The following is a 14,919-nucleotide window of genomic DNA, read 5'->3' as shown; positions in this document are numbered from 1 at the left end:
ATCCCATCTCCCATGGAAGAGCACATGCACCTTGCATCTTGGTGCATTCCAACCCAAACCATTCTATGTGTAAGACACTTTACACCTTCTTCCTTCTGACAGCTGAAATGATGTATGTGTCCTTACCCTCCTAGATGTTCTGGATATCCACTCAGTCACAGGAATCATTGTGGGGGTCTGCCTGGGGCTGCTCTGCATCCTCTTCTGCATGTGTGCCAGCTTCCGCAACAGCAAGCAGAGGTAGGGGTCCCCTCTCCTTTCTGGGAGGTAGAGGAGGCTGATGAGGAAGGAGACAAATCCCACTGTGAGATGCTGCCCTTGTTCAGCTGGGCTGGTTAGGGTATGAAATGTATGAAATCAGGTAATACAAAGATTGAGTCCTGGGAGAGCTGCCTGGCTAAGGAACATATTTAGTGTAATCTTTTCACTGGCTTATTTTCTCAGTAATTTCTCTTTAATTTGCCTTTCTAGACTAAGAAAGGTTTGGATTTTTTTTCAGAGAAATAAAATTTAAAAAAAAAAAAAAAAAAAAAAAGAAAAGGAAAAAAACCCACTATTTGTCAAATTACCTGTGTCTGTCTGGGCAGTGTTTTGCTTCTGAGGATGGGCAGCTCTGAGTATGTTTGGAAAGGGTTTGTTAACTTCTAGTTGGGAAAATAATGACAGTTCCCAGTGAACAACAGGCTGGTTTAAGGACAACTGGACTCAGGCTCAGAACTCCCTGTAATCCCAGGGGTCAGAATTCATCCACAAACATTTGGAAAAACCATGACTGGAAACCAACTAAGTTGTTGGGAAGAGTGTTGAGGGGGCAGCAGATCTCAGGACTAGGAACAAGCAGCTCCTGAGGCCTTGTCCTGATGTGGCCACCAAACTTTTCTGTGTGGCATCTCTGACCTGTAAAGCAGAGCTGTCAGGAGTGACACAGCTCCCCATGGGCCAGGGTTAGACAGTGCTTGTTCTGGCTCTGGGACTTGGGTTTGTCTGCTGCCCTTGAGCTCCACTGGTGAGGGCTTGGCATGCAAGACCATGCTTTGTGTGAGCTGTAGGATTAGTGAAGGTGGTGAAGAAATGCCTCTGGGGAGAGGCTGCTGCAGTGAAAGCTGTTCAAGCAAGATGGGGATAGAGGGTCCCCTTCCTCAGGGGTGGCAGGGCAGGGGCTTGGGCCTGGTGGCTTCTACAGGGCCAGACCTGGAGAGGGTCACTGTGTTTGGCAGTCCTTGGATTCTCAGAATAGAGGAGAAAGAGGCTGATGAGAGATAGATGTCAACTCCTGCTTGTTTTCCCTCAGGGAGGCCCTGCCAGGCCTGGATTCCCAGGCAGCTGGCAACCACACTTACTACCACCGGAGCAGGCAAGGGGTGACAGCTCCCAGTGCCACCTTGGACTCCCATGAGCTGGAGTCCCTCATGTCCCCAGTCTCAGAGGATGCACCCATGCCCTTGGGAGACATCACAGAACTGACAGAAGTGCACAGCCTCATCCACACCAACCTCCCTGAGGACATTGCCCATGGGAAAAGGAAGGTAAGGACCCATGCACGTGGTGACTGAGCTCCTGCCCTAGGCAAGGGTCTTTGTTGGGTGGGTGCTGCTGAGAAGTTTGGGTCTGATCACTCCCAGAGAAGCAGCTCCCAAACATACCCCTGCAGAAAGCTGCACTGTTCCCATTGCTGTGGTGTGTAGGTGGTGTGAATCAGTGTGGTGGCCAGAATAGATGCTCTGCCTTCCAGAATGCTCTTGCTTAGAGTAAAATTAGCTTTGGCTTTAAATAGTGTGCACTGGAATACCCTTGAATATGGACAAGAAATTATGTTTCATCTGTAAACCTGGTTTTTGGAAATAGTCTTTTCCTGCCCCACTTGCTTTGCCTGACATTACATTGCCTTTCAGTCCTCCCTGCCCATTTCCTCTCTCAAGCTTGCCTCCAACATTTCATTCCATTAGGGAACCTTTAATTGGCCTAATTTAGTTAATCTGTTTATGTCTCTCTTTGTAGCCCAGGGAGAGCATGTAAGGTAATTAGGAGGTTCAGTAAAACAAATGCATGGTGAGCACGTGGGATTTCAGTGATGCACTCGTGTGCCACAGGAGGGGAGGTGGGTTCTGGTACCTGGGTAACCACCAGCCCTCTCCTCACTGCTGGTGGTGGCGTGGGCCTGGTCCTTTGAAAACACAATGTCTTCTGCTGGCTTTAATAGTCAGCTGAAGCCCAGCTCCTGGCCATCCCCATGTGTCACAGGAGATCCCTGCTCAGCTGAAGGAGAGGCAGTTTGCAGCCAAGCTTCATCCATTAATTTGGGTGGAACATCCATGAATTTGGGTGGAACGTGGCTGCCTGTTTGCACCCAAGCTGAGGAGTGGGAGGAATTTTCTCCAGCTCAGTCTGTGAAATAAGGAAGAAATGTTTTCAGTGGTGGTGACTTACCCTTGGAACAGGTTGGGGTGGGGAGAAAGTTCCTTCCCTCGGGAGGCCTTTCTCGGGGCAATGTATTCAGATCTTGCTTCCAAAGCAGCAATCCTGCCTGCAAAGGTTTACACAAAGATTTTCACATGTGCAGAGCAGGGGTTGGAGAGGACAGAGCGAAGACCTTGGGGCTCAGCCTGAGAGCTTGGGATCCCCAGCATCCTTTGGAGAGGCTGGCTGGGTCCAGCAGCAGAGTTGTGTTCAGAGATGAGAGCTTTGGGGAGAGGGACAGTTCTGGCTCTTGTGTCTCTGCATCCATGATTTGATGGGGAAAGTCCACTGAGAGTTAAATACACTGAGGATTTTTGCCAGCAGGATAAAGAGCTTGTTTTCTTGATGGATGTTGACAGAGAAGTAAGGATCACATGAGGAACAGCTGTACAAAGCCATCTGTAGAGCAGGGTTGTCACCTGGAGAGCAAGACTGTCACCCCTGTCACCAGGTGAAGATGGCCTGGTAGGTGAAGGAGAGCTCGAGTGGCAGCCAGGAGCAACAGGATGTTGTTACTGGGAGTGGGCACTGGAGGGAGATGTGCTCCCACGCAGGAGGCTAGCTCCCTCCACTGCCCAGCTCCTGCTGGAAGTGCCACCTGAGCCAGCCCTGGGGACCATGACATCCCCTCTGTACTCTGACATATATAATTAAGGGTGAGAAGACTTAAAAACATCTTTATGCTGCCGTTGCCAAGAGGCCACATGTGAATTTACCTGGCTGGCTGGTCAGATCTCCTGAGTGTGACCAGACCAGTGCACACCTACCTGGTCCCCACAACAGAGGTGAAGCAGAGCAAGGTGCAGCTGGAAGTGTGTTCATCCCCCTGCTTGTAGACAAAGCTCCCTGCTTGTAGCTAAGCAGCTGGGCTGTGGCTTCCTTGGGTTGTCTTCTGTCCTGCAAATAGCTTCTTCTCATGGCTTTTTTAGCTGGGCTGCCAAATTACCCTCCCCAGGATCCTGCCTGGAACTGCATGTGGTCAGGAGCTTTGTACTGCAGAATAACCATCTGCTTTTGTTACCTTCTCCTTGCTTCCCTCATTCTGTGTGTGGTTTGGGCTGTGAAAAGCCATGTCAGGGAATGTGGTAGAGCCACAGGAAAGAGAAAATCCAGTGGAAGGAAATTCCTGGTCCAGCCTGGCAAGGGGAAGCTCCCCAGGGTGCTCTGGGCTGGGCACTATCACCTGCAGTCCTAGTCAATAAAAGGAGTGTGAAATGTCTCCAGGATCCCTTTTTTTTTTGTCAGCATATCATGTCACCACAGAGCTCAGGATGTTGGCTGGGACAGACTCTTAGTCTGATGCTGCTGCCACTGTTGGGCAGGTTTGGAGAGCTGTGAAGCCAAGGAACTGGCAGCTCCCAGTTTGTATCACCTCCAGTTGCCTGCTGGCCTCTCTGCCCTCAAGTTACACTCCTGAACTGTTTTGTGTTGGCTGAGGGGCACTGAAAGCTGCTCCCAGGCTTGGAGGCTCTTCACATGGTGGTTGGTTTGTTAGCAGTTCATGAATTACTCTTTATTGTTGTAATTCTTGTGGCAGCCCAGGGGTTCCAGTGGAGATTGGAGACTCACGTTGCTAGATGCACTGACACAAAGAAGGGACTGTCCCTGTGCCATAAGCATTCAGGAGTGAGTGGATGTCACTTAGTGTAGGTGTGGTGGTTGGAGAACAATGAGACCAAGGGCAGGAAGGCTTTAACAACACTGAGATTTGAACTGACTCTGACAAGGAATTGTGCTCAAGGGTTTAGGGAGCTCCCCTTCTCGTTTTCAAGTCATGATCACCACTTCCTGCAAACACAGGGTCATGATCCCTCTTGAGCCATTAGCAGTAACACTGGGCTTCTGTAAGTAGGAGGTGGGACAATCTTTGTGCTGCTGAGCAGCCCACAGGAGCCCTCTGGTCACCCTGTCCCTGCTTGCAGGACAGCAAAGTGCTGCAGCAGCCAAGCTGGTGGCACAGGGCCACTCTGGACAGGTGACAGCTCCATCAGGCAGGAGTAGGCTCAGCCATTTAGCAGGACCTTTTCCTTCTTTTCTGAGTGTTTCCCAGTGGTCACACATGAGGATTTGTAAACCCACTGACAAGTGATTTTCCTCTCTTACTCTCTTCCCCTTTCAGATGACCCCCACACTAGTGCCCTCAGTAGCCCACGTTACAAATGGCAGCGTAATGCACAGGCTGTGGTGATGCAGCTCTGTTTCTCCTGACAGATGGGCTGAGGATGATAAAATGGCTCTGCTCCAGATATCTCTGTCACTGCTGTTTTGGGGCCAAGCAATTTAGGGGGTGGGGAAGAATCTTAAAAAGCATCTGCTTTCCATGGAAGACTTCAGTTTTTCGTTGAATGAAGCCAAAGCTGAGCGTCTTGGCTTGGAAATGTTTGCTGTTGTGCTTCTTGTGAGCTGGAACTTTCCTTCCTTGCTGCCCCACTCTTTCCCTGTGGGCCTCTTCCCTATGAAGACTGAGTTTCCCATGAAGCATCCCCATAATTCAGAGAGCAAAAGCTGCAATGCATCAGGGAACTTGGATCTTCCTGGGTTCTTTGTTGTTTTCCTGTCAAAATTTTTCTGTATGGGAAAAGAGTCCCAACATTTTCTGAGACGTCTTAGATGAGAGCTGTGCCTCCCATTGAGAGCTAGCAGAGATCCTCCTATATCTGATGGGAGAGAGGTTTTGTGTTCCATCATTTTTAGAGGACCAGGGATGCCCATATTTGCTTGACCTGGAGCTTTCCCTCCTCCACCAGGTGCCATTCAGCAATGAATCTCTCTGCTGTGACACTCTGAAAAGCTGGACACATCTGAAATGTCCCAGCCTTGTTTTGCCCAGGATTTCAAGCTACTTTAAATAACCATCCTCATAAAACAGGGAAGGTTTCAAGATCAACATTTCCTGCATGCTCATTCTCAGCTCATATATTTATTTGCATGAAATCGTTACTTATAGCTGGAAAGGTAACATGATCGAGGCACATTTTTACCAGTCAGAGTTTCTATAAAAAGGCTAAAATGAAATGGCTTGTTTGCTTTGATAAGGATTTAGCTGTAATGGAAACACCTTTTATTGGAAGATGGTTTTATTAGTTTTCATTCTTGTGTTTGCAGTGATCTGACTGAGGGATTTTTTTCCCTCTTTATTATTAGACTGACACTTCTGGCCTTCGTTACTCTAAACAAGAGAACATTTCCTTGTCTTCCTACAGCCATTCACTAGTCCCCCTCAAGTAGAATGAAATAGTATCATTTATTACACACACACAAAAAAAATACTGCCAAAAAAAAAGACCAAAACAGAGAAGCTTTCAGGCACAAAAGACTTTCTTAAAGTCCGTGATGAAAACAGACCTAGAGTTAATTGCTGCTGCCCAACCTTAGAGACTAAGTCCCAAGAGGGTTTTTTTTCTTTTTTTTTTTTTTTCTTTCCCTCTCAACCATAATGTGCTTGAACAACATGTGGGATATAGGCCATGTTGTTTGGCTGATGGTTTTTTTCTTTCTGTTTGTTGAAAGTTGCAAACTGGTACAAAACAAGTTTGTTCTTCTTTGCAGCCAATTTCAGCCAGAGCCGAACAGGCTGTTCCCAGAGTCATCAAAACCTATGTAAACATGGCAGATTGACATTTCCACTAACAGATGGTCCATTGGGGATTGCCTGTTTCTTTCCACGTTTTTTGGTATTCACAAGATGCCTGCAAGAAGGTTTTCAAGTTTGCTCTGTGTGTGTGTGTGTGTGCCTACAATGCTCAGATCTTTCTGACGGCAAATACGCGTGCAGGCATCTCTAAGAGGACACACATTTGCCTGCATGTGTGCCTGCTTGTGTAGCTTCAGTGCTGAGATTTCCAGGCACTATTTGCTCAGTAACGTATGTTCCTTGGAAAAGGCACAGAAGCCATCAGTCAGCAATGGAGCTGCAGAAAGCCTTTCAGATGGCAGCAGAAGCAGATTGAACATGTTTCTTGGTTACTGACACGTAGTGATGTTCCTCCTTGTCAGCTCTGTGCAATCGCTTCGTTGAGTTCTTGCTATTAAAGTGATGTTTAATGATTGTCCACTTAGAAAGGGAGCAATTAGAGAATGCTCTTGGCTCGGAATATATTGCTAAGGATTGCAGAGAGAGGAATAGCAAAGATGCTGCCTCCAGCATCCACTTCTAAATTAGCAAATGCTTGGTACCCCCAAGGCTGGGTTTACGCATCACTGTTCTGGGGGGGGCTGTCATATAAATGAGGCCCTTTACTACCTATTTTCTTGGGGATTGGTCCTCAGGCAGCAGAAAATACCCTATGACTTGGGGTTGGTGCTGGGCTGTTGGGCTGCTCCACCTCCCTCAAGGTGTTGACCCCTTTGGCATTTAGTTGGAGGTGGACAGAGGGTGCTCTGGATGAGCACTTCACCGTGCCTTCTGCCAGCAGCAGCAGCACAAGGTCATGTTTGCCTCTTGCTAAATAGCTGACTTAGGAATGCCTGGCTCACATGCAACATCTGGTCCTGTATTTCTACCTAATTTCCAGCCAGATGGACTGAGGCACAAGAAGGTCAAGAGACTCGCCCAAGGTCAGGCTGATGTCAGAAATCTCCTTACCATCTCGTGTGACCCCGACTGTTGTTGGGATAGGTCTGGCCTCTGTAAGTCACCACCACATAGGCAGAGCAGAAATGTAGGTTTCTCCTGCTTGGCAGTGAGCAGTAGGTGGTTGATGAGTTTGAACTGATGAGCAAGGTATCATCTTCACCCTGCACAGCCCATCGTGCTCATGCCACCAGTGTTGTGCGTGCACTTGCACACTCACAATCAGACCAGGATTTTCTCTTCACTTAAGCCTTAGGTCAGCCTCTCACTTTTATCCAGGCAACGTGTAACTTCTGTGGAATGAGCTTAGAGACTTCTTAGAGACTCTTGTCTTCCTTAAATCTGAGCACTCATATGTTATATATGTGTATGTAGGTGAGTCAGTAGCAAGGCTGAGCTCAGGTAAATGTGGGACAGCCCAATAAAATAAAAACCTGGAAAGAAAATACTTTTCTGCCTGTGAACTAATGGTCTGAGCTGTTAAATAACTTCAGGTCTTAAAGGCACATATTGCCTGTACACAGAGGTGTGCATTCAACAGTTTATTGCAAGGGAAAGCTGAGAGAATCCAGAACAAATTGCATTCAGCCCATATAATTTAATTAGATCTACAAACAAGGTAACACTGCTTGCCCAGGGGATTTAAAGCTGAGCTAAAAATCTCCTGGTGGTCTTTTGCAAAAAAAAAAATTTAAATAAATTTAAAAGTGAGGCCCCCAGTTTTGTGCCTCTGTGTGGATGGGCAATGGGAGAGTGTTTACCCAAGGCCTAGCTTGCAGCAGGAAATCTGTGTGCAATGTGGAGTGTTTCAGCATTGTCCTCAGCTCTTACTGGAGCACACATGCCAGTGCCCACAGGTGAGGGTCATCCAATGCTGCAGAGCATTGCTTGTGCCAAAGCAAATGCTGTGATTGTTCTGCTCCAGTTTTCCACCACCCCTGTTTCTTCTTAGCTTGGCAATGTTTTCCTGTAGGTTCAGACTGCTTGGGGTTGTTTGCAGCTTGGCAACTTTGATTTCAGTGGACCTTTAAGTGATGGCATGTGCCATGCTGGACCTATTGACCTGAAACTTTGTGAATCAGTGGAGAGCCTGCCTTCGTTGTCAACCATCTGGCAACCTCTCTCCACTTGCTCTGTTCCAGGCTGTGTAACAGAGCAATGAAGCCTGTTGGAATGGGGCAACTGTGCCAGTCCATCCCAGCAAGTGTTTTTATTTTGATGCCTTTAAAAGTGATCTCTACATTTAATTTATGTCTTCTAGCACTCTGGTATCTCCCCCAACTCGAAATTTCCTTTCCCAAGCTGCTTCTCATTTCAGATTTATGAGGATAAGAATCTGTATCTGTGCTAATTGGATCTTTTCTCCTCCCACTTTTCATCTGCAGGCTTCATGGAATAAAGCAGCCAACCAGCCCTGGACAAACAGCATTGCCAGATATGGGGACACAATCACAAAAGAGCCTCTCTCTGCTGTGAATGGATCACTGAAGCTCCCTTCCAGTGCAGGACAGAAGCTTTTGTTACAAGCTCTGGTTTATGATGCTGTGCTGGTGGGTATCCTTGGTCATTTATTGACTTGTGTATTCTGATGTGGTTTTTCAATTTGTGTTCCTCATCTCCTTTCCTGCAACACAGGAGAAAAGGTTTTCTTCTCTGAGATAGCTTTAGTTGGCTGATTGTGGGCTTTATTTTTTTTCCTCCATATAATAGCAAGGCTGATGAGATTTGAGGAAAAGCAGTTTATTTTTTTCAAGCATCATTCAGATCCTGAGTCTGCCCCCCTGATCTTCTGTCTTGACTCCAGCCAGCCTTGAGAGCCTGTGCTGTGGGCTTGTTCCTTCAGTGCTGGTGAAATGGGGTCAGACAGCCCAGTTGTCACCACGATTGTGGCTCTGCTGGTTCCTGAGGACCAGGAGCCAGGCACCAGCAGTCTGCTTGGAGCCTTTGCTGTGGCTGTGCAGCAAGCAGCCTGATGAGTGAGTTGGGAGCTGCCATGCTCAGCACAGTCACTGAGATCTCCAGTGTGTTTGCCTGCAGGAGGGATTGCATTTTTGCCTGTAAGAGAAGTCAAAGATCAAGGGCTGATTTAACTCCTTCTCCAGATAGGGTGAACTGCACTTGTCTTCTTTATGTGGGTGCATAGATTAGGAGGAAATCCCTTTCCCTGATACAGCCTCATTAGAATAAATTTGCACTCTTGTGTTTGGGAGTCTCTGTAAGGAGTGTGATGTGTGTGCCACAGTCTCAAGCACAGGAAGCTGACATCTATTCACATTGCACCAGAAGATTTATTTGGTTATTGCTTTAAAAAGTTCACCCCCTTCTCCAGAAAATGCTTCTACCTACCTTACCAGTGTTTCCTCCCTACATAGTAGTGTGAAAATCAATTGCACACAGGATGTAATTAACAGTGTGGATAAAGACAGTGTTGTACAACCCAACTACAGGGCACCATTTACAGCACAGATAACCCATCAGAGTTTGTCAACAAAGGAGAGAAGTGTTAATATATGTAAATGATGCACAAACTTGGCTTCAGCACAAAGTGCAAATTACACATGGGTTATCACTTCCATACGTTGAGTTCTCTGCTTCCTACTAAATCACACTCAGCCCAAAATCTGAGCACTGGTTACCTGCAGAGCTCTTTGTGAGCTTCCAAAGTAATTTGTCTGTTCAATTATTGAAAATAAGCAGTGACCTGCTTGTTAGCCAGAGTTGTGGGGACCTGTAGCCTGAACTCTACTTGGACACCACAGAGGAGAACTGATTGTTTTCTTTTGGAATTCAAGTGCTTGAATTTACACCAGCTTTTGCAACGAGACCTCTAACAAAGATTTTGTGATGTGTAGCCAAGATTAAAGGAGGAAAGCAAAGGAAGCCCTGGTATCCAGTTGTGGGTCTGTATCACAAGATGTCTCTGAAGCCACTTGTCTAGAGCTCTGCCCACTTGCCCTCTTAATATGCAGACAGGCTGGTGAGTTTTGACAGAAGCTTGGAGGGATGGTTTCTCCAGCCTGCTAAAACAGTGTGGGCAAATCACTCCCTTAGTCCTTAGGACTTTGCTTTACCAAATGTAAAATCAGAGTAATGCTCCTGAGGTGCATCCTGATTTGAGATGCTTGGTAAGGCTTGAGCTTGGAGAAACACATCAAGGCAATGCTTACTAGAGGCACACACACATCCCATTGCACTCTGTGGGATTAAAAAGGAAATGCATTTCCGTGCGTGGTTGGGTCACAGCCTCAATTATCTAAATTCATTTACTTTACTTTTTTTTTCTTTTTTCTTTTTTTTTTTTTTTAAAACTTTCCTCCCTGTTTGATAACAGAGTGAAGCAAAGAAAAGCCACCCGCCAGCCAGCCTCCACCAAGTGGAAGCAGAGGTCATTGTCCATTCTGATTTTTCAGCCTCTGACAGAGACTACGACTCCCAGTTGCACACCCTGGAGAGTGAAGAGACAGAAAGTGAGGACCAGGAGCCTGAAGAGCTCCCCTCTGGAGAGCTGACCCTTCCCAGCTCTCCCAACACCCAGCAGGATGCTGGCCAAGTGTTGGTGGACTGCACGGACAACTCTGAGGTTCGGGCCCAGGATGAGGTGTTACCTACCAACAGCAAGACTGAAAAAACAGAGGCTGTTTGCATCCATGGGCTCACCAATGGCTTTCACAGGCCCGGGGAAAATCTGGATTCAGTGGAGAGTGAAGATTCAGACTCCACCCAGGAAGGCAGAGGGGATGTTCAGCCAGTCAAGTGCCAATCGCTCTCCCCACCCCCTGAGGAGTCCCCCCTCTGTAGTAACTCTGGTTTAACCAGTTCATCCTCAGCATCTGAGAACATGGCATGTGTCCACAATCATTAAAGAGTGAAACTAATCTGATTTTGATCACGGGAGAGCTGGAAGCATTAGTAAGGGCCTGGCCCTGTGAGGTTCTGCGTGCCCTCCACTCGCTGAGCCCAGCAGGAGCTAAGAAGGCACCGAGTCCCACCAGAACAGGGTTCCATCTCTCCGCTGTACATATCACCTTCAAGAAATCAGTAGGCAGGCTGGTAAGGGCCCATCTTCTCCTTGCTGAAGCTGATGAGTAACTTGGTTTTTGTGGGAAGAGGATTTGAGCCATCTGCCAAAGTCTGACATCAAACCACAGCTAGAACAGAGCCCTCTACCTTCAGCTGGGGCTATCACTCTGCTGTAGTCCTGGAGGCGACTGGCAAGACATCTTTTAATGCTGGCAAGAGGCAAGGTACACTGAGGGCTTCCTCTCAGCTGTCTCTTCACCAGGGAGTGCCTTGGCACTGCCCACTGCCTGGCAGCATTGGGATGGATTTTGTCAGAGGAGTCCCGCAAGGAGGTGGAAGCCAAGACAAACAACTGCAGTGAGCTGGAACCACCAGCCTTTTCTGCCCTCCTGTGGTTAAAAGGATTATAAGGCTCTCTTTGTGCACTGCTGCAGTAACTATTACTAGCAGGCTGATGTAGTGGCCTTTTATTACACACTCTACGAGTGCCTCTAACAACTTGTACTATATAGAACCTTCTTCAGTGTCTGGGTCGTTTCACCAACCTGGACTTTGTTTTATGTAGGTTCTTGTACCTAATATTTTAGGTACACATCTGTCCTTTTAATGTACAACATGTATTTTTATTTCCTTGGAACGTCTTTATTTAATTTTATAAAGTGGAGTAGTGTGTGGTATAGAGTAGCATTTTTACTACTTCTCTCTTTCTTTATTTTTTTCCTCCCTAACAACACAACTACCTCATGTCTGTTGGAGAAAAAAAAAAAGCAGTGGGATCTACTCTTTTGTTGTAGTCCATTATAGGTTTTAACTTATTCTTATACTGCCTTTTTCTAAATAATATGTTTGCACTGGTTGTTGACTCTTTTTTAATGCATAGTGCTGCCGATCTGATGTCTCTCTTGCTTTGTTTCTAAGTGTTGCTGTAGGACACCTTCCCTACAGCTGGAGAGTTGGGCTGTCTTACTCTGTAGGACTGTTTTTCAGGAGATGGCCAAAGGAGGATGCTTCAGCTGGTGGGATGTTGATCCATCTTTCCTTAAGAAGCTCATTACTAGTGAAGAGAAAAAAGAACCAACGACTGTAAAATTAACTTGTGATCTTGGGAACATCTGTTTCTTTTTTTAATTTTGTGCTCAAGTGAAAACTCATCATCCTCTTTTCCTACCAAAACTTCCCCAAAGATATATGGGGAGCTGATCTGAGATCCTGTAAAAAGTCTTTAGACTTTGGGTTATTTTGTGGTGAAATCTGGACTGAGGTTCCACTGCTTGCAGCAAGAACCTCACTCTACCACCATCTTATTCCTACTTCTACTGTGAAGTGTTTGGAGCTGAGCTGGACCAGACTGTGTCCTTGTAATCCTCCATCAAACTCTATTAGCTCCAGCTCTCAGTAGAGGAACACCTCCAAGCTTCTGTGTACCCTGTTGGGAAAGATATCGAAGCTTCCACCTCTCCCCATCCCACAGCATCTCCTCCAAGCGTGACGCAAACGTGAGGCAAAAATATAGAGCCCAATTTCCACTCGTGGCATTTGCTCTGTTGCTCCAGCTTTGTATCTTGAGGAGTCTCAGAAATGCTGTTCCATGCTCTGAAGCTCTGTGACTCTGAAAGGGAGTGGAAATCTGTGCTGGTGAGCAGGAGCTGAAAAGGCAAGAAATCATAACTGGTCAGAGGAAGTGTGCAATTGACCTCCAGAACTCACTGCCATAAGACTTTGAAACTAATGACTTAGCAGGGTTACAGATAAGGCAGTGAAGTGTTATTGCAGGCAATAAGGGCACTTGGCCATTCTGTGGGAGCAGATGTGATTGCAGAGGCATAAAACCCTCCAGCTGGGGAGTACTGGGCACAGCTGCTGAGGCTGGAGGGAGATTCCTGCAGCTGAACCTCACTTTGCAGGTAGTTTCATGGAAGTCTTTGCCCTTCTCCAGTAGCAGGACAGACCCTGGATGTGCCACATTGCTGCTGCTGATGTGCAGAAAGGGAGGAGGACTCATCTCCACAAAGCTCCCTCCAGAGAAGCCCCTGGTGACCTCCTTCCACCTCCAAACCCAAGCCTGCAAGAACAGCAGGATGCTGAAGGGCTGCTTCTGCTGAGAGTCTCAGGTGCTGGAGGGCAGCACCAGGATGAGTTTGGCCAGCAGTGGGTATGACTGAGGCACTGAAGTTGTCCCCAGCTCCCTGTCATGACACTACCTGGGGCAGGGCAGGTGCCAGCCCTCAGTTTTCCATCCAGGAACCCTTAGGGGTGGAGGCTTCATCCAGGGGCTGATTAAGGAGTGTGCCACTGTTCTGGGACACTCCTTTGTACATTCACCCTCTACTTTAGCAGTCATTTAGCCATGGGGTGAGCATTCCTGATCTGCCTAAAAGCTCTCCCTGCATGCCACTGAAGGCAACACAAGCAGGCACAGTGTGGCACCATTTTCCTGGATCACCTCATCTGATCATGACACCAAGTTACATGCTCCAAGAGCTCTAGGAAAATGCAGCAGAGTGCAAACAATTCTGATAATGCATTACAAAAATACTTGGCCTCCTCTGAGGCTTCTTCTGATCTCATTGCATGCCACTGAATTGTACCAGAGTGTGAAACTGGCAGTGTTGGATGTCCAAGTACTGCCCTGGCCATCACTGGTGTGCCAGAGCTCAGCTGCAGAAACCAAGGCAGTTCCCTCACAGCCAAGGGATGATGCCCAGCAGCAGGGAAGCTGTTCCCTGGACAAACACGTGTCCTTGCAGTGCTGCCTGTCCTTGGCCAACTCAGCTGTGCCCCAAGTCGCTCCCGTTTTGAACACGCGTGGGATCTTTGTAGTCTCAGCTAGAAATGAATGGAAGAAGACAGATACTACACGGTTTGTGTGTGAAGCTGAAACAACCAGTGCATATATTTTTTTATTGTGAAATAAGTAGCTTTCTTGCAGGTTTCTCACAGGCACACAAACTGTTGATACCTTTAATTACCCGCCATACTTATATTCCTTTGCATCAGGCTCCTTTCTCCCTTTTCTTCCTTTCAGTAACACTAAAGATTATTGCTGTTCAACTTCTTGCTGGTGTATATTGTTTTACCTTGTTGAAATGTCAGCTTTGTCTCACTGGCATAATTTTTTAGTATTAATGTTACCGTTTGCCTACACAACTGTATATTCCCCATGCTGCTGCCAGAGTCACAGTTCTCATCCTTTTAGTTTTTTCTTTGCATTCCCTGTTAGGTGACACATGTGACTTGGATAAAAATCTCTTTCAACTTTTTGTTGATTTGATTTCCTACTTAACAGACAGCAAAGTTCTGGTTTAAATAGTTCAAATGGGAACTTATGGTCTAGGTTTTGAGAATTTTTTACATATTAGCTAACAGATCAGCTCATAAAATATGCTGTGTAAGAAAGCAACCATTTTAATAGAGCAGTGTATATGTTTATGTTTTCATTAGAAATAGGTATTTTGAAGGGATCATTGTGTCTTTTCTAATCAATACTTTTGTTAGAAAAGAGGTGTTTAGTCCAGCAGAAATCTACCATCTAGTTCTGTTATTGTATTCCCTTGCTTATATTTTAAATTTCATTTAATTTTCTACACAGTGCATAAGGATGTGTAACCAGAACTTGATCTTGTTTGAGGATTGTGTCAGTGTTTGGTTTCATGCTGTACTTAATTATAACTTTCTTTCTTCAGAGACTGTTCTTACTTCACAAATACTCTTTAGTGTTAAAGTGTAAGAAGACATTGTCCTTATATTCCTTAACTAATGGGTTATTAATAAAATATTTTTAAAAAGGAGTGGATTTTGTCTCAGAGTTCAGGCTGTTACAGCTCTTACTCTGAAAATCTTGTCGTGAAAGGCTGATCCTGCAGCTGTGC

The 14,919-nt window shown here is 46.4% G+C and overlaps 1 protein-coding gene across 1 annotated transcript in view; it reads left to right on the top strand.

Annotated features, from left to right (window-relative positions):
- Positions 1-14,824, top strand: part of IGDCC4 (immunoglobulin superfamily DCC subclass member 4) — an 88,224-nt gene extending 73,400 nt beyond the window's left edge. The window contains exons 17-20 of the mRNA XM_030456658.1: positions 135-240; positions 1,292-1,526; positions 8,416-8,580; positions 10,362-14,824. Coding sequence (XP_030312518.1) covers positions 135-240; positions 1,292-1,526; positions 8,416-8,580; positions 10,362-10,892 — 1,037 coding nt within the window. The 3' untranslated portion in view covers positions 10,893-14,824. The remainder of the gene's footprint in view (positions 1-134; positions 241-1,291; positions 1,527-8,415; positions 8,581-10,361) is intronic.
- Positions 14,825-14,919: the final 95 nt, after the last annotated feature.

The sequence above is a fragment of the Calypte anna genome, chromosome 10 (assembly GCF_003957555.1).
Source record: "Calypte anna isolate BGI_N300 chromosome 10, bCalAnn1_v1.p, whole genome shotgun sequence".
Taxonomy (NCBI): Eukaryota; Metazoa; Chordata; class Aves; order Apodiformes; family Trochilidae; genus Calypte; species Calypte anna.
This window is presented reverse-complemented; position numbering and strand designations above follow the sequence as displayed.